This window comes from Mastigoproctus giganteus, chromosome 12 (genome assembly GCF_048544385.1).
Source record: "Mastigoproctus giganteus isolate SK-2022 chromosome 12, ASM4854438v1, whole genome shotgun sequence".
Lineage (NCBI taxonomy): Eukaryota > Metazoa > Arthropoda > Arachnida > Uropygi > Thelyphonidae > Mastigoproctus > Mastigoproctus giganteus.
In genome coordinates this window covers 49,823,487-49,842,675 of record NC_143586.1, presented here as the reverse complement: position 1 = coordinate 49,842,675, position 19,189 = coordinate 49,823,487, and the positions used below count along the sequence as shown (strand labels likewise).

Genomic DNA, 19,189 nt, shown 5'->3' with positions numbered 1-19,189 from the left:
TATTAACCTGAAAGCTGCAGTGTGTCAATTAGCCACATATAACTTGTGAGCATGGGTATGCCCTATCTAATCTATAGGGTAGCCAAATATCAATAAAAGCAGGTATATATTTAAAAGATTTGATCATGCAATATAATTTAAATCTCAGTCAGATGGCAACATCATCTAAAGTTCCATTTCCACCCTTGGAATATCATTGAGATATTGTGTAATCCCAATTTGTATAAGTGGAACAAGAGTTCTTCACCCAGAAAGAAATTCCAACAACTACATGCAGCCTACAAAGCCCAATACTGCAATTCACTATGATATATATAGACTGATACATAACAAGCAAATAATAAACCATCACAAATAAAACTGATATTGCAACAATGGAACAGCAATATGAGACTCAGACAAGAAAAGGTTATACTGAGCTTATTAAGAATCAGACACACAAATGTTACCCACTCCTACTTGCCCTGAGCTGAATCTCCATCCTACTGCTCAGACAGAAACAATATTGTAGCCTAACATTTTCTGCTTGACGTCCAAACTTTTTTTCATGAGAACATTAGGCAGCCTTTACCTCAAAAGACTTTAGACACTATTTTGTTACAGTATTAACTGATAGACCTGATGTATCTGAAGTTTTCCACTTTTTGAACAATGCATAAACCACAAGAATCAGTATTTTAAGCAAACATCATGTCATCACAAAATGCATTAGTAAATAAACCACAGGATTGGCAAATTATGGCCATCATAGCTGGTTTGCTAAAAAATACCAAAACAAAAACAACACGACATGAAAATTTCAATACACTTCCATGTTATTAAAATTTGGAATATAATAAATTCCATGTAATTAAAATTTTAATTAAGTTTTGTGCCATTAGCTTCTCATCTCATAATAAACAATTTTTATTAAATGTACTGTACCATAGTTTGAGATTGCAAATAAAAGTTACGTAATGTTCATAATGATGCAGAGTGCTCAGTTTAAAAAATAAAATAATGAATTTCAAATCATACTTTTCAGATCTCATGACTACAGTTATAATTTTGTGTTTCAGGTGGTTTAACGATGGAAGATTCAGAAGAGAGCGATACTTATGTCACTCAGTTGCGTGAGGTATTTGAGAGTTGTGATACCAGTGGTTCTGGTTACATTGATCGTGAAGGTTTAACTGTACTTTGTGCAAAGCTGCAGCTTTCTGACCAGGCAAATTTGTTTATTCATCACTTATTAGGTGATGACCCAAATGCTCAGGTAAATATATATTAATTAAATTGCTTATTTTGACGATATGGTAAAAAAAGTACAGTATATATATATATTATTTTATTTATTATTTTTTTTATTAAAGAAATGCTTTCCAGAAAACTCTCTCTCTCTCTCTGTGTGATTTATAATTCATTTTTCTATTTTGGAAAGTACACTAAAAAAAAGTCCAGTTTTTAATTAGTGTTTTTTATTTTATTTTGTTTGTGTTTAAACATATTAATGAACATTGTTTCTTCTATCCAACAAAAAATAATAATATTAACATAGTGTTTTATTTTCCTTTTTGTCCTTGATGTGACAAATATGGAATAGGTTGTGTTCATGGAGAAGTTTTATCTTCACTGTAGTGCTCTAAGCTTACTTTGGACTTATGCCAGTTCACTCAAGCAGTTTTGTGAAGTGGGTGCAAGGTGTGATGTGAAGCTCTGTTTACATATTTGATTTAATTTTAAGAGGAAGACCATATTGTATTCCAGATGACAGAAATAACTATATATAGAGCTTGTCACCAGCTCATAAATATATTTTAATGATCTGATGATTAAATTAAAATCTTTGGAATTTTTATGAAAAATTTCAATGGCTTTCAGTTTATTTTTATGCCATTTAAAAAAAATTAATATGCTGGGGAGGATTATTAAATCATACAATTGGATGTCAAATGCAATTATTATCCTAACCATCAATGTATAAAAATAATGACCGTATGCTTTATTCTCACTTTATGTGCTTTAAGATCATATCAAATAATTCTAGAGCAGTGGTTCTATTTTTTTTTTTCTCTTGTACTCTCACCCCCATTGCTTTGCAGATCTTTCTCTATCCCCTCCCTACCTGCATACATTCCTTATACCGGAAAAATGAAGAAATATAACTTTTAGCACAATTCTGTTTTGTGGAGACTGAACCTGCAAGGCTTCTCCTGGTGGTAGGGGTGGGGTGGAGGGCATAACCTGTGTTTTGAGAGCTGTTACTTTATTGCAAATTAAATTTGATAAAATAATTTCACTTGCTGTCAGAGCAAGTATTTAACAATTAATTAATTAATTTGTATCATTACTTAACAATTAATATTAAAAAATAAGTAATATGTTGCAAATTTTGCTCTTCTGATGGCTGGGCTGTTGGTGGGTGGGATCAGACCTCCTGCATTAGATAACATATCATTTGTTAGTATTTTCATTTATAAAATTTCTGCTGAAGTTTTACTGACATCCAAATCCAATACTGGCTTAAGATTTTATTTTGGCATGTCTCAGGTGCAGTTTTGGCACCCTGCCAATTAATTAATATTGAACCCTAGCTTATCATCACCCTACGTGCCTCTATGATATAGTATATTGCACCCTCATTACGTGGCTATGATTCTACCCAAACCCCTCTCAGTATTCTAGCTTCAACCTTGTTTAGAAGTACTTATTAATAGCCTAGTTACAGAATTTGTATTTTTTTTAATCAGTACCATTCTTCCTAACCGTTGCTACTTAATAGTTGAAATTTGACATGGACTCTTATTTGTAAGATGAATATTTAAATACTGACCTTAATCTTGATTGAATTGTAAAATAAAGGATTGTGTCTCTTTCTTTTGTAGCCTTTGGGTACACTGGAATGTAAATTATAGTACTTGAACTGTCTGAGCATTTGAGAACTGCAAAACAATTCTCAAGATGACTTGAAGGTATAATCAGTTCCAAGAAACTGAGGAAAAAACTGGAACGGTCAAAACAATACTCAGCATGGTTTTTTTTTTTAAATAGACTATAATGACCCATATATTTCTTTATGAAGCATAGGGTGTGTAAAGGAAAGGATTATAAAGAAATGAAATGAGCTGATGCGCTTAATAATATGGCTTAGAATAGCATAGCCCCTTGAGGCCTTCTACAGTATGATAATATAGGGATCATATCAACTTAATAAAAAATGTTTTTTTGCAAACTGTGTGTAAATAATTAGTCTGGTGATCATTTTTGCTAAATTATATACCATGATCATCACTAACTGTCATATCCAATTTTGGAGGTTTGGCACCATGGTCACACAGGAGCTGATAATTAGTGGGTTCCAGAACCACTGTGATATTATTGATAATGTGGTATGTGTATAGAGTGATTCATATGTTTAAGGGATGCATAGTGTGCGTAGTATTAGGGTCAAGCGCCACCTGTGGTTTGCCCCATATGTATGCTGTGAAGAAATACAGTACTACTGTAAATGCTTAAGGGATGGTGGGCAGTGGGTAAACAACCCCCTTGCATCTCTGTCCGAAACTGGTTGACTCTGTAAGTGTAATGGCTTTACGAATTCTTATAGCCAGAAAGAGGAATCAAAGCCACTGTCCATATTTCTATTGGGAAAGCAGTTTGGCTGAAATCCTCTCCCAGTTTTGCTATCCTTTAATTACACACACTGCTGTCATCCATTCTTTTATTTCCTGTTTTTATTTTATATATATGTGCTTTTCGTTCCTTTTCATAGATGAGATTATATGATGAACCATCATTGGATGTGACTGAGAAAGTAAAAACAGAATTTTATTGAGCATAATAGGTCATCATGGGCTACATTTTTATGGGTTGCTGTGTTATTTCATTATATGATCATGAGTACATTTGAAGAGAGAGTAGAAATTCATGTATCATAATTTGTCATAGTTTGAAAAATTTGCTTGTTTTAAATTAAGCTGTTGTTTATGGAATAGCATGCAAAAGAAGTACTTCTGTCATTTTTATATTAGAAGTATTTACTTGTCAATGAATAAAAATTAAAATCTCTTCATGCAAAAGTTTGTTGGACACATTGGAAAAATTTTTCTTTTTAGATGATTTTTTAAGAGATATTATTTTTAAACCTAATAATTTCAATGGATGTTTTATCTTTAATCCTAATAATCTTAATGGATGTTTAACTAAATTTAATTATTTTAAATTATTTATTTAAACCAATTTAATCTTAAACATAGATAATTTTGTATCTAATAATATTACTAAATTTTATTAATTTAATTTTTGAACTATATTGGTTTATTGGTGGTAATTTACATTGGTGTATGATAGAGAATTCTGTTGCTTGATAATTTTTTTTTTTTTTCAGGATATTTTCATTTTTAAATTTATGGGTTATGTATTTTATGGTCTTGAAGTGTTCTCCACTAAAACAGTAAATGAACATTATGTATATTTAGTTTTCAGACAATAGTACCGATTATAATTATTTAAAGAGGATAGTTAGTGCTCTTCCCATAACTTATCTGTAGTTGACATACAGAAGGACTATATGTAAAGTTCTAGTTCATTGTCAGACACCAAAAAAGTCTTTCTCTAGCACACACATGCACACACACACATTTGATATTACTTACCAGTAGAGTGCAATTTTTTGAGAGACCAGGAACAAAATAAATTTTATATTCAATAAAGTTAAAATTAAACATAACTTCAGTATTTTGCCAGGAAGAAGGGGAAGGATATGCTAATTTCCTGCATTAGCACAACAGAATATTGTAGATCTGTCCTTGTTGAGTTTGGCCCAGCCTCATTTCCATAGTATAAAGTAACATATGCCAAGTTAACCCCATTTTGTCACAGTTCTCAAATCTGATTAGTATGGGTCTGTTACTGAACCCTGGGGGAACTACTAATAACATTAGTCCATGGAAGAGCAGTGGCCATTAATAACCACTCTGCTACTCAATAATTCCTTTACTCATAGCAACAATTTACCCCTAGTGTAACACTGATCCAATAGATTTGTCAGTCATGTGGAACAGTTTAAAAAGCTTCACTGAAATCTATATATATGATGTCAAAATAATTTCTTTTGCATCCAGTTCCTTTGTGATTGGTCAGATAAGATCTACCCTTACCAAAGTAGCTGATGAAAAATTCCTAAGAATGTGCACACTGGCATAAGTTTAATCTCAGCTGAGGTTTTTTTTCCTCAGTTATTTTTCTAAACCAGTGTCTATCCTTAAGACTTCTCAGACATCTATCCAAGATATTACAAGATTCCTAATCCTCATCTTGCTGAGCAATTCCTTGGATTTATTTTTGACATGTAGCAGAGTACAGGAATGACTTTTTTTTAATTTCTTTAGTAGTAAAACCTCTCCCTGATAATTTATCTTACCTGGATGGCTTAGACTTGTTAAGAACATCTGACAATTTTGAATCATCATTTTGAATGTAGATAATACACTGTTATAATAAGAATACTTCAGTGTTAAGAGGCTGATTAATTTTGATATAAACATAAAAAAACTCTTAACAGTATTGAAAAGGTGCCTTATGCTTCAGTAGATCTATGTGGTTTTCCAACATGAAATTGATTTAAATACTTTCAAAAATTGCAGGTTACGTGTGGCTGTTGCAATCCTGGTTATAAAGAGCTGTTTTTGCTGAGCACTTTTCTGTCAAACTTTCTCTTTAAACAATTCTGTATGGAGTTTATACAATCTGTCCTTTTCCTTTAAAGTATTCTCTGGAATTATCTACTCAGTTCATATTCAAAAAAGACACAAATCCTAGAAGCCCCTGACTATACATTTGATTATCTGTTTTTTGTTTTTTTTTTTCTCCCCTCTGTTGTAAGCATGTAGCATAGTGAAGAAACATTACTGCTTCCTTTTTCCTCATAGCATTTACTCATGTGTCAGGAGATAATATATTTCTGTTTTGAGATGAAACTTTTGGTTAAGCTGGCTTAAACAAACATGCAATAAAAAGATATAAAAAAAGTGCAACTACATTTGGGGCCTACCACATAACCATGTTTTTGTAGTGTTACAATCAGATAATTGGAAATATTAGATAACTGGAAAACAGATACAATGACTTTATTTTAATTATGCATGAGATTTATTCAATTGAGCTTTGAATTATGTTTATAGATTATTATTGGTTTGATGAAAATTAAACCAACAATCCATGAAACATAATACAAATGATACAGTGTAGCTGATTCATTACAATTTCTAATGTGGCTATAAATAAATCATAATTTCTTGAAAAAGCAAAATAATAAAATATTATATTCATGTATTTTTTATTTGATTTGTATATATAGAAAAAAAGACTTCATAAATTAATAACATGTTAAACTGATTCATTTAGGTTAATTTTGAGGACTTTAAGGAAGGATTTGTTTGTCTTTTAACACAATCTGTTGGAGTTGAAGATGCTTATTTGGAACGGGATGATGATGATGATGATGTTATGGCTGCACCCCATCACCCAGGTTAGTGTTTCTTTAAGCAAGAAATTAACTGTTTTGTTAGAAATTTAAGAACTGCACCATGAATATTTGCATTCTGTAAATTTTTAAAATAATTTAAAAATGAGATAATATTAGTATTATTACCATTTGTTAAACATATGAGTTATTTATTTAATATCTTTTAATTTTTGAAAATTTTGAATAAATTTGCATTATTATTTTACTGTATAGTCCATCACAAGTAGCAGTATAAAAAGAAACATTACTGCTGTTCAGGGTTCGAGCCCATGCCCACCAAATACGGAGTATACGGAAAGGTCAGGGAATGACCACCGCATATCCCCGGAGCAATATGGCCTTAGTTGCTAATGCTCCTAAAAAACAAATAACAAAACAACAAAAAACATTACTGCTGTTCATCATAGTTCTTGATTATTTTCTGGATACAAGGGTCAAAGCAGAAAAAATGAACATATTTATTTTAAAAACAAAGATTGTGAAACAAAAAAAGTCATTGGCAATAGCTACTCACACATTTATCACTTTTTTTTTTATAAATAAATTAATTTGCCATTTATTCTCAAGGCAATCCATGAAACATAATACAAATGATACAGTGTAGCTGATCAGTGCTAGAAGAATTTACATGTTCATTGCAGCTGCTGTATGCATATTGAATTAAGGGCAGCCAAATTTTGAGTGCTACAGTTCACAGTGGGTTCTGCATATTTCACTTGTAGGCTACTAGACACAGGATCACAGCTGACTGTTAGCAAGATTCACACATCTGCTGACACCACCAGCTTTAAAATCAGATTGTGGTGGGTCTGTTTGAGCTCATCCAGTCCATCACATACTGCCCTTTCAAAAGTTTCATCATCTTTATAGTTCTTGCTTCTTGTGTAGTTCTTCAACAATCTGAGCATGTGTAGCCATTCTTCACAGTTTCTCTGTTGTTAAGTGGATAGTATGGTGTTTAGTTGTGCTGATTTAGCTTTTGTTCTTCAGGCAGTCATCATAAAGTGCAAGCTTCAGTTTCATAGGTCTCTGAATATAGTGAGTTGTAGTGATGGCTTTGCCTTGTGTTTGGAAATCTGTGAGTATGCATCCCAAAAAACAATTCCCATAATTTTATAGATTGAGAATGCTCTTTTAGCATCTTACTTTCTGAAGGTGTAATATGATTGTACAAAATGATAGAACCCACTGTCATCACTAGCCACAATACTGTTCAAGAAATCGTTGCCTGCTAGCAAGTCACATTGACTTTTTACTGATTGCTGGAGGTCATGGTGCTTATTAGCTGGTTGCTGTGTGTCTGATTGGCAGTGTCAGTTTTTCCACCTTTCAAATGCTTAATACACCTTCTGTTTTCTGACATTCATGCAGACATCCCTGTATACACATGCTTCACCTATAGACAAATAAATTTCTTTTAAGGGAGGATGTCTGCAGCAACTCAGATGCAGACATCTATTGGTAAAGTGATGTGTTACAAAAGAAAAAGCTTTTGCTGTATTATGGAATGTTTGACAGCTTCTGAGGAGCAATAAACATAAAATTCCTGGCCCAGTACAAAGACATCTTTCCCCAGTCATTTTGTATGCATCTGCTGTATTGTTATCAGTCCCTAAATTTTACATTAGAAAACTTTATTGCATCCTAGCAGTGCTTACATCCTCAAAGTCAGTCATTTCTCTGCAATATTCAACATCACCCCATGAAAATGTATTCCAACAGAAAGAATATCAACACTCTGCTCAATTCTTTACCTTTTGAATGGATGAACCACATATCAGTTTGCAAAGATGTTGTCTGTCAAGCTCTAGATAGATATCTGGGTTCTCCATGATAGAGACACCAACTGATCTACACCAACTTATCTACAAGGCACGTTTCCCCCAAGTCTTACAACTGTGTAATATACTTAATCTGAGCTAAGAAGAACTATGTAGTGATAGACAGAAATTTGATGATGACAGAATCTTATAAGAAACTAGAGTTTTAGGCTTCCGCCAGACTTCTGTTTTGATCCTAGATGTTCTAAAGTTAAAAGAGCTTCAATGATAATGTGAACATCTATTTAATAGTAGTATTATTAGTGGCAAAATGATTCAAGGAAGCAAATGTATATAGCACATAAAATTGAGAATGAAGCCTGCTTAGAAGATAAAATGATAAAGTAATAATATTATTAAAATTAATCTATTTTTGTTGTAGCATAAAAAGGCATAAGCTGTTATGTCGTGTATTTCTGTTAACATATAATGGAATCCAAACCTGCTTTAAAATTTGTGTTTTTGTCAACCTTTTGTAATAATAATAATTTGTAAAATAACCTACAACTTTCATGTTCCTTGTCTGTATGGTTTTACAGGGGTGAATTTAATAAGTAATAAACATTAGATACGTTACAGTCCGTTATTCTAGATATAATAGTTACTCTTAAGGATAAAAATTTCAAGAGTTCATATATAAGTGCATTAAAAATAGAACACTGACAGGGAAAAAAAAAATGTTAAATAAGAATAACAAGGACTTGAGGTACTCCATAATGGAGTTCATAGTCTAAACTTGTGGTGACTAATTAAAGTCATCACAGAATATGCTACTCATTTCCTTAATTATTTAATTGTTAAATTAACTACTACCTTTAACTATTAATCTAGGGCTGTTAATGTCTACCTTGAGAATCAACCATCACTTTGCCATCATAAGTCTCATAGTGAAGGCCTGATAGGGAGAGATGTGTCTAAAGCCTGCTAGGGAAGAATACTTATCATGGTTGCCTATATCAAGGAGCACATTTATAAGAGATGAAATGTTTTGATATTGTATCATACATTTATATTGATTTACCATTTATATGGTAAATTAACTTGGCCGTGGGGATGCAAAATCATTAAATTTAGTGTATTCCATCATAAAAATATCTTTAAGAATTTATTTAACACTTCTAATGACAACCTTAGTTTAATAAAGCTGGACTACGTCTTGATGATAATGCAATTTTATCAAACTTGTTATATTAAAACACTATCATGCAGTTATAGAATTTCTTCACGTAGTAGTAATATGTGGGAAGTTTTGTGCATCTCCTGCATTTCACACCTTTCATATGAGACTACTAGTCCTTTAGGCTGCTGAAGAAGTTTCTTCCACTGTTGGGATAAGAAATTTGTGGCAAAGATGTCATACAGCAGTAATAGCCTGGGATCAATTTCTTTACAATAATCTCTCTCTCTCTCACACACACACACACACACACACACACACACACACACACACACACACACACACACACACACACACACACACACACACACACACACACACACACACACACACACACCAGCTGGTAGAAAATAATGTAATGAAAATTTGCTATATCATGATGAATTTACTGTACATGAAATATCATATTGTTGTATTACTCAATAATTTGACAGAGAAGCCTTGTTTCCCTTTTTTATGAATAAAATATTGCCGTGGACAAAGTATTAACAGAATATGATTTAATCAAAGAAATTATTTCAGTATGATTCTTTGGATTATCTGTTATTTTGCTAGTCATTTTTAAAGATTTCAATTTTATCTGTTTCATTAATTTGGCATTAAGATTGCATTAATCTTGATTAGATGAAATGTAAGAGAAAGAATGAGAGAGGCTTTCTTGGTTGGGAAGGTCTTAGCACTCTCCTGAATCTTTTGATTTCATCATCTGACTATTTAGTGAAGTACAGTAATGATTTCTTTAAGTTTATGTGTAACTTGTATACTCCTTAGGATTATGTCATGGTATCATTTGATGCTGTATGACTGTTTACATTTATCCCTATAGAACTGGCCATTAGATGTGTCAGAAATGATTTACGTAATGACTCTACTCTTGGCAGCAGAACTAAATTGTCAATTTCTGGTATATTGTGAGCTCTCGACTCTATTTGGCTGGTATTACTACAGTATTGTTAAAATTAGGAGGAAGAGACATGACACAGAAACTAGCAAGACTCTTCACAAAATACATTAGGAAAGGTGTGATGCCTAAGTAATGGAATAATAATGCAATCATAATTTTGCTACATAAGAAAGGAGATAAATTGGAAATTATAAACCAATTAGCTTGTTGTCCCACACACATCTACAAGTTGTTCACAAGGATCATTACTAACAGATTAGAAGGAATACTTGATGAGAATCAACTGAAAGAGCAAGCTGGCTTTAGGACAGGGTTATCAACTATGGATCCCCTTCACGTAATATCGCAGCTAGAGGAGAAAGCAAATGAATGTAAAACACCATTATGCCTTCCATTTGTGGATTATGAAAAGGCATTTGACTCTATACAGCATATGGCAATGTTTCGGACACTGGAAAGGCAAGGCATAGACACTCCATACATTATGATTTTGAAGAAAATATATGAGAACGCCACCTCCTTTATTAGACTAGACAAAGACAGTAGCAAATTTAAAATTGGAGAAAGGAGACACATCTCTGAAGTTGTTTACTGCTGCCTTTAAAGAAGCTTTAGAAGATTTGACTGGTTGCAGAGAGGAGGCAATGTGAATGGAAAGTGCCTAAACCATTTACGATTTGCAGATGACATTGTGATCATAAGCCATGATCCCAAAGAATTAGAGGAAAACCTTAATCAGTTATGCAGAGTTAGTAAGGATTTCAGACTAAAGATGAATATGACTAAAACAAAAGTAATGATGAACAAGTATGCCACAGAAATGGATATAATGATTGAAGGAGCAGTAATTGAAAAGGTGGATTCATATACTTGTCTGGGACAAGTCATTAGCTGTAATAATGATAAATAGCTGGAAGTCAAGACAAGAATAAATTTCGGATGGATAGCATTCAGGAAATATAGTCACATACTGAGAAGCAATATCCCAATTGATTTGAAACGTAAAATAATGAACCAATGTATACTCCTACCATGACTTATGGAAGTGAAACTTGGATACTTACCAAAAAAATGGAAGAAAAGCTGAAAACTATGCAGCTAAGAATGGAATGAATTATATTAGGAATAAGACTGTTAGATAAGAAGATAAACACATGGATTAGCCAGCAAACACAAATAAAGGACATTCTTATCAAAACTAAAGAACCAAAATGGTCATGGGCAGGACATATAGCTCAAAGACATGACAGATGGACTAAAAAAATAACAGAATGGTACCCAAGAGGAGCTAAGAGAAAACCTGGAAGACCACAATGCAGATGGACAGATGAAATTCATGAGTTTATGGGTAGTAAATGGATAGCCATTGTATAAACCGGAAGGAACTGGAAAGTTACTGGAGAGGCTTCATCCTGCAGTGGATTGAAAATGGCTGATGATGATGATGACTACAGTATTTGAGGCCTACATATTTTGTCTAATTAGGTGCACCACCACCACAGGGTTGCCTATCAGTTTCATAGTAGTAAATTTAGTGAAGCAAGATCTTGAAACTAATATTTTAAATTTGACCCATATATGTCCCTGTTTATGTGGTGGCACTGTAGTGAGGGCTAGCTGTGAGGACCAGGCATTAGCACATGTCAATGGATTTGAATATAACATTCAGTTCAGGATTTGAATATAATATTCAGTTCAGGATTTGAATATAACATTCAGTTCAGTATCAAAAAGGGAGGTAAATTCTTTAAATTCTTTAATCCCTAATTCTGTAAATAATTGCAGAGGCCAATGTATCTAACTAAAAGGTCTAGGAAGGGGATGTATAGGACGTTTGTGTGCAAGCAATTCATATGCTTTACTACAGCCTTGCATTTGTAACAAGGCCTCTATTGCTCACACCATGTTATATTGTACTTGGATCAATTGAAGCACATCCACATCTAGACAATAAGTGATCATTCCATAAAGCACAATTTTCACAAATATGCCTTTCCTGAGATGTCACTGGACAGGTTTACCCCCCCCCCATCAACTTGCATTCTCAAAATAAAATCCCCTGCTATTGGCCACAGCATTCATTCCCTTTTTTCCAGGTCTTTCCTGTAGGATCAGTTGTATTTTCAAGTGGAAGTTGTCCAATGTATTCAACTTCCAGCTTTTTTGTCAAGTGGTCTTATAAATGAAACCACCCTTGCCAATATTTGTGCAGAGTAGTCGTTTATTGTGTCCATGTTAATTAATAATGTCTGTGTGGTCTTGCAGACATGGTGTCTGCAAGACCACATAGATACAAACTCTTATTTCAGAGGAAGGATGTATGTTCAGGATTCTCCTCTGGCTGAATATTTTTGGAGTTTAGGTCATGCACTTGATCCTAATGAAGTTTATGTGGTAGGTCATGCCTGTCAGCTGTATCATTGCTGGAGGTGGGAATTGTCTTATGTTACCATAACTTGCTTTAACCATAACTGAGGCCTCCACATCCTCTCTGACTTTAAGCAAGTCATAATCTAGAAGGATAGCAGATGGCATAGCAGGACATTGCAAGATTAGTTACTGGCTACATGATCCTCCCACCATGCTCTGGTACTGCTTCATCTATTTATTGAATTGTAGCATTTTTATATGAATTTTATGGTTGATAAAGACATCCTGGGATATCAAAAGCTACCATATGTTTTTATTCCTTCTTTTTCTTTGTGTTCACCTTACTTTTATTTTATTTTAATTCACTAATTTTTATCAGTTATTATGTGTAAATACATATTTTTATGTTTATTTTAATTCTATATATTTTATCGGTTAGAGATGTTAAAGAAAAAAGCACAACTTTTGCCTTTTCAGTTCAAATCTCAGCTGGCAGGTCAGAAATAGAAAAAATGCACAGAAGTGTCTAAGTATTCTTCGAAATCGATGTTCCAAAAATAATAATTATCAAACAAAACTTATAAAAATAGATTATTTTTGATTATTTATTACTTCATTTTTAGAATATACAGGGTTTTTCATAACATGTGAGCCATACTTTCAGGGTCAATTCAGGACCTGAAAACAATGAAAACAGTTCATGTTAACATTTGTTTGATTTCGAACAGTTTGGAGCTATGGTTGGTTGAATTTAAAAAAAAAAAAAAAAAAAAATGGCTTGGCGTTTTCAATGGTAAAAAATAATAATAAAATAAAAAATATAAGACTAATCAAACATATGCCTAATCAAACATATGCCTAGAATGAATAAACATTTCACAAGGCCTGTGTCTGCTTATTCTTATTTATTATTTTTACCATTGAAAACTCTAAAGCCATTTTTTTTTAAAAATTCAAACAGCCATAACTTCATAACCATTCAAAATCAGACAAATGCTTATGTGAACTCTCCATTGTTTTCAGTTCTTGAATTGACATTAAAAATAGAGCCCATGTGTTATGAAACACTGTATTAATTTTTCTTGTAATTCTTATATGAATATTTTTATGAAAACTCAAAAGGATTTCTAAATAAAAGCACTCATTTATTATTTATTCATTTATTTACTTAATTATTTTACAGACCGTGAAGTGTCACCAAAGTTTACATTTGGGAAGAAAAAGTATGGTCGGCGTTCTAGACCAGCATCAATTGTTGACAGTGATCCAGATCTTTCTTTGGAAAGCCCAACTTCAGAAGTTGGATGTGCTATAGGTTCTGTAGAAGGAGCTCCTGTTCCTCCTGCTCCATCATGGAATATATCACCTGCAAAAAGTGATACTTCTAATAAGGTATGAGATAAAATGATAATGCTTCTTTCCCCTCCTCTCAAAATACATATGAAGGCTGATTATTTAATTTGGCATATGAAGCTACCATGCATTCAACTATCATCAACCTTAAGAATACAAAGAAATTTGGTTTTAAATTGGGTGGGGTCAGCAGCACATTGCATTACCAATGTTAATCATGATTTGTAGAACAGTAGTCGTAGTGTACAGTGTGACATTGTTGTAATGCAAAAATAATTTTTCACACAATGTTTTTCATGAATTGTAAACAGTGTTTTCCATTATAACTAATTTAAACATTTGCTTCTTTATTGAAGGTTATGTACCATGTGCCATAAAGTACATGTGAAGATGACTTAGTAAACAAAAAATACAACTACTATTTTTTTTATATCAGAATGAAACTTTTTTGAGGAGAAGGGAGGGCTGCAGTCAATTTAAATGCTTCTATTCGCTTCACTGTTGCTTGGTTTCCGGATCATAATGGTAAGCCACCATCTTTTCACCAGTCACAGTACAACTAGGAAATCTTTAACCTTCTTCAAAGTGCATTGGCAAGTCTTTTGCATATATGGCATCATTTTAAGTGGATATTTCACTGTTTAGATCACAAATTATGATATGTCTGGTTTCATCCATGATTTTCTGAGGTTAAAGTTCTTTGCTGCATAAGTATAAGTTGTTGACCACAGTTTCTATTCTTGTGGGAAATATTTATGCATTTGAAATCATAGTATCCATCAACTGATCATGTAAACTTTTTTCCTTTCTTTTACTGTATCTGCATCATTCAAATCTCACTGGACACAATAGTGTACAATGCTATACACTATATAATACATTGTCTTATATGTATTAATGTATGGTGTATGTTTAGTGTCTGAATTTTCCATTATGAAAAAAATATAATAATAAAATAAGTAAACAAACAAACCAGAAATAAAATGATCATAAGTGACAAAATTTAGTTCAGTTGATATTGTTGGACAACTGAGTCTGAACATATCCGAGGGATATTGTTAGATGTAATTCAGTGCAAATTAGAGGGATTTAGATGAAACTTACAAGAGTGATAGTACTATATGTCCGTGACTTAAATGATCAGTCTTTCCATCTTACAAAAAATCATATTACTTGAAGATTCTTTATATGTAAGCTAGCAAATTACAATCTGCATTAGAAAGTCTTTTCAAGTATTTGATTTTTAACACATTAAAAAAAAAAAACTTAGATAAAAGCCTAAATATCAGTATAATATTTTGTATTATGTTTATGTATTGTATATGTCATCAGTGCAATAACTTATTTACTACTGTTGAATATTCCAACCTTGTGAAACATGAAGCACCTCTTTCTTGTGCTGAGAAACTAAAGAGAAGTTAATGCACTGAAGCTTACCTTAATATTTATTATAAAACTAAAATCTCAAACTAAACTCTGAAATACTGTATTTTAACATATTAATAGTGGATTTAGCTTGAATGCAATACTGACCCCATTAGATAAATTTTAAAAAATAACTAAAATATGTCTCCCCAAATTAAAACCTTGAACTGAAATTAAAGTTTAATTTCACTGACATTAATAGAAACTTTTTTGCTGTTCACAAACTATTCTGCACAGAAGAGTGGCTGGGGAGATCTTTACAATCAAAACTGCACAAGTAGCCTTTCATGTATAATTTCATTAGAACAAATAAATGAAACTAAAATGCTGTGTACATTGTTTATATTTCTTGAAAAATTTTTTTTTTGTCCTTGTGTTTCTTTTATATATATTATGCAAATATATGCACTAATGAAATAGTCAAATGGTATAATTTATGCAGGTATATTTACATATCAGAGTACTCATATGAGAGTAGTATTTTGCTTCATATAAAATTGCTTTAATGGCATAATAAGAAACAGCCACATACAACCTTGCCTTGAAGATCTTCAGTGAAAATGATAGAAAAGGTTGAGAGGAATTTGCATGAGAGAAAGAATACTTAAAATGTTATTTTTCATGTAATTCTCTTGTAGCCATTTCTATCATTATTGTTGAAGAATATTCTGTGGTGAGATGTCCCCATGATTATAATGTACAGACTTATCTTATTTCTTCATTAAAAATGGCTTTATGTGCAGTAAAGCTTTCTTCTCTTTTTGTAAATACAGGGTGTCTCAAAAATACATGGCATAACTTCAGGAATGATTTCCTCATATATAGACAATAAAAATATTTAATGTCAACATAGTTCCGGAAATTCTTGGTTTCCCAGTTTTGAAGGTCTGTCTATGACACTTAACTGTTCACATCACCTTATAGTAATTGTTCAAAATGTCCACCTTCTGCTTGAATACAGGCCTCACATCGACGTCTCATCGTCTTGCAAAGACGATGCCAAATTCCTGGCATGTTTTGTATTGTCTCAAAACCTGCCACAATTCGATTGCGGACAGTTTCCACATCAGCCACCAGAGTCGAATACACCAATGACTTTAAATGGCCCCACAAGAAGAAATCTAGTGGGTTTAAATGTGGAGAGCATGAGGCCAGGCAGTTGGTCCACCCTCTACTTCAGGAGTCGTAGATCTTGGTTGTCCTCTGTTGGCAGCACGAGGTGTAAAGGTCCCATGTTCATAAAGGTGGCAATGGATACCTTCAAATGTTTTCCTGTCTGGACATCTTTGTTCTGGGAACCTTTCGTGGTACAAACAATGAGCCTCCAGAGCATTGCCGTCCGCCAAACCATACATAAAGTGCATATATATCCGCTTGCTCCTGATTTGAGTACATGGTTGGAATGGAAAACCACCAGATTCTGTCAGTACCTTGTGATGAAGGAAATCACCTGAGGGAGATAAGACATTCCGGTTAATAACTCGGAAACCAAGCATTTCCCGAACTATGTTGATATAAAATATTTTTATTGTCTACATATGAGGAACTCATTCCTGAAGTTATGCCGTATATTTTTGAGACACCCTGTATATGTATGCTCTGCCATCTCTGAGAGGTTATAGCATGCAGAAAGTGTTTCCTCACTACATTGTCTGTTCCCTTGTTAATATTTATTTAATTCATAAATATACAGAACAATATCTAGTCAACTTCTAATTGCATGTGCAATTGGTATTGTATTAACTGTCTAAAGAGTGGCATAATGAACTATACAATAATCTCATTGTCAACAAGCAACAATCACAAATTGAACGTGTAGAGTCAAGATACAAAAATAAAAAGCTAATGGATAAAATGTAAAGAAGTTTTTTGAAGTTGTTTTTTTTGAAGCAAAGAGTTCAATCTCATAAGTTAATTAAATGCATAACATTATAATAATGGATTTAAAGTCATACAAAGTAATGGTAATGAAAAATTGAAATGAACTCAGTTAAAATAGGTAATCAAAATGGGAGTGAAGATAAAAGAGATTGTAAATCAGTACAAATGAAAAACAGATTTGAATAAAATAATAACTATGCCACTGTTTACAATGTAATCACAGAGGAGATGGATAAAACTGAGTAAAAGGAGAATTGTATTCACTATGATGTAATTGTGATTCTGTCAGTATAAGGTAAAAGTCAAAACAGATGATGTGGAAAAAGCAACATTCCCACCTTCTAGAAAAGTCTACAAAGGACAATAGCACACACACATAACAGTTGCACAATAGATAGGACATATAGGGCATGTGTTTATATAAACTTTTTATCATTGTTTTTAGGTTCTGAATTGATCCAGAAAAAATATTATGAAAAATGTTATATAATTCCAAATTAATAAAAAAAACGTTTAAAAATGCTCTTCAATTTCCTGCTAATCCCACAAAGTAATTTCATTCTCTTCAGCACTCTTAGGATAAAATATCATTCTGCATATATGCTTAAAGAAAGCCAGTAACCCACCTCCCCTCAAAGGCACACTTTTTAGCTTCCTTCACTTGGATATATGTGGAAATTGAACATTAGTCCTCTACGTGAACTAATGTTATTAGCGGAGTCCACCAGGTTTGGAGCTGGGCCCATTATTGTTTTATGTATTTATCAATGATATCAATGAAGGTATATCAGGCTTAATGTCCTAGTTTGCAGATGATACAAAGATTGGCAGGGTTGTTAATGACACTAAACACAGTATGCTACTGCAACAGGATCTAGAAAAGTTAGGCAGATGGGCTGAGAAGTGGCAACTGAAGTTTAACATTGAAAAATGCAAAGTACTGCATATGGGTAGCATTAACCCAAGAGAAACGTACCAACTCTGTGGTACTACACTCAGGGAGGTGGAGAATGAAAAAGACCTGGGAGTAATTGTGTAGTCAGATATGAAGTTCTCTGAGTAGTGCAGATGGACTGCCAGAGCAGGTCATGGAGTTTTGTCAATGATATATAGGAATTTTGCTAGCAGAGACAAGGAGGTGATTATCCCTTTATATAAGGCAATGGTCAGGCCACACCTTGAGTACTATATACAGGTCTGGGGGCCTCATTTTAGGAAGGATGTAGAGTTGCTAGAACGAGTACAGAGAAGGGAAACAAGATTGGTGAGAGGAACAAAAGGGTGCACTTATGAAGAAAGGCTTAAATTCTGCAAGTTGCAGCATCTAAAGACTAGGCACCTGCAAGGTGATCTGATTGAGGTATATAAGGTCTTGAATGGTTTGAGCAGGCTCAATGCTGATGGGATACTTCTGCTTGCTCAGACTACGAACCTGAGGGGACGTAGATTCAAATTGAGGAAAGACAGTTGTAGAATGGATGTGCGGTAGTTTGCCTTTAGCCAACGGGTAGTTGATTGCTGGAACAGACTTCCATCTGTTGTTGTGGAAGTTGATAGATTAAATAAATTTAAGGCTGTACTAGACAAACATTTGGAGTGACTGGATGGGTGAAATGGGAAGGGTTTTTTTTGGGGGGGGCTGATGCTGTATAAGCTTGCTTTCTTGCATTATTTGCCGCCACTAATATTATACTTTGGTGTGTGCGTGTGTAACTTTTGTAGTCTTTAGGAATAAACTTTTAAGCATTGAGGGC

The 19,189-nt window shown here is 33.2% G+C and overlaps 1 protein-coding gene across 6 annotated transcripts in view; it reads left to right on the top strand.

Moving 5' to 3' along the window:
* Positions 1-19,189, top strand: part of Nin (blastoderm-specific gene 25D) — a 535,259-nt gene that overhangs the window by 230,992 nt on the left and 285,078 nt on the right. For all 6 annotated transcript variants that reach the window (XM_090386147.1, XM_090386148.1, XM_090386149.1 and 3 more), the window contains exons 2-4: positions 1,059-1,255; positions 6,385-6,508; positions 13,960-14,168. In XM_090386147.1, the coding sequence (XP_090242273.1) occupies positions 1,070-1,255; positions 6,385-6,508; positions 13,960-14,168 (519 nt within the window). In that variant the 5' untranslated portion in view covers positions 1,059-1,069. The remainder of the gene's footprint in view (positions 1-1,058; positions 1,256-6,384; positions 6,509-13,959; positions 14,169-19,189) is intronic.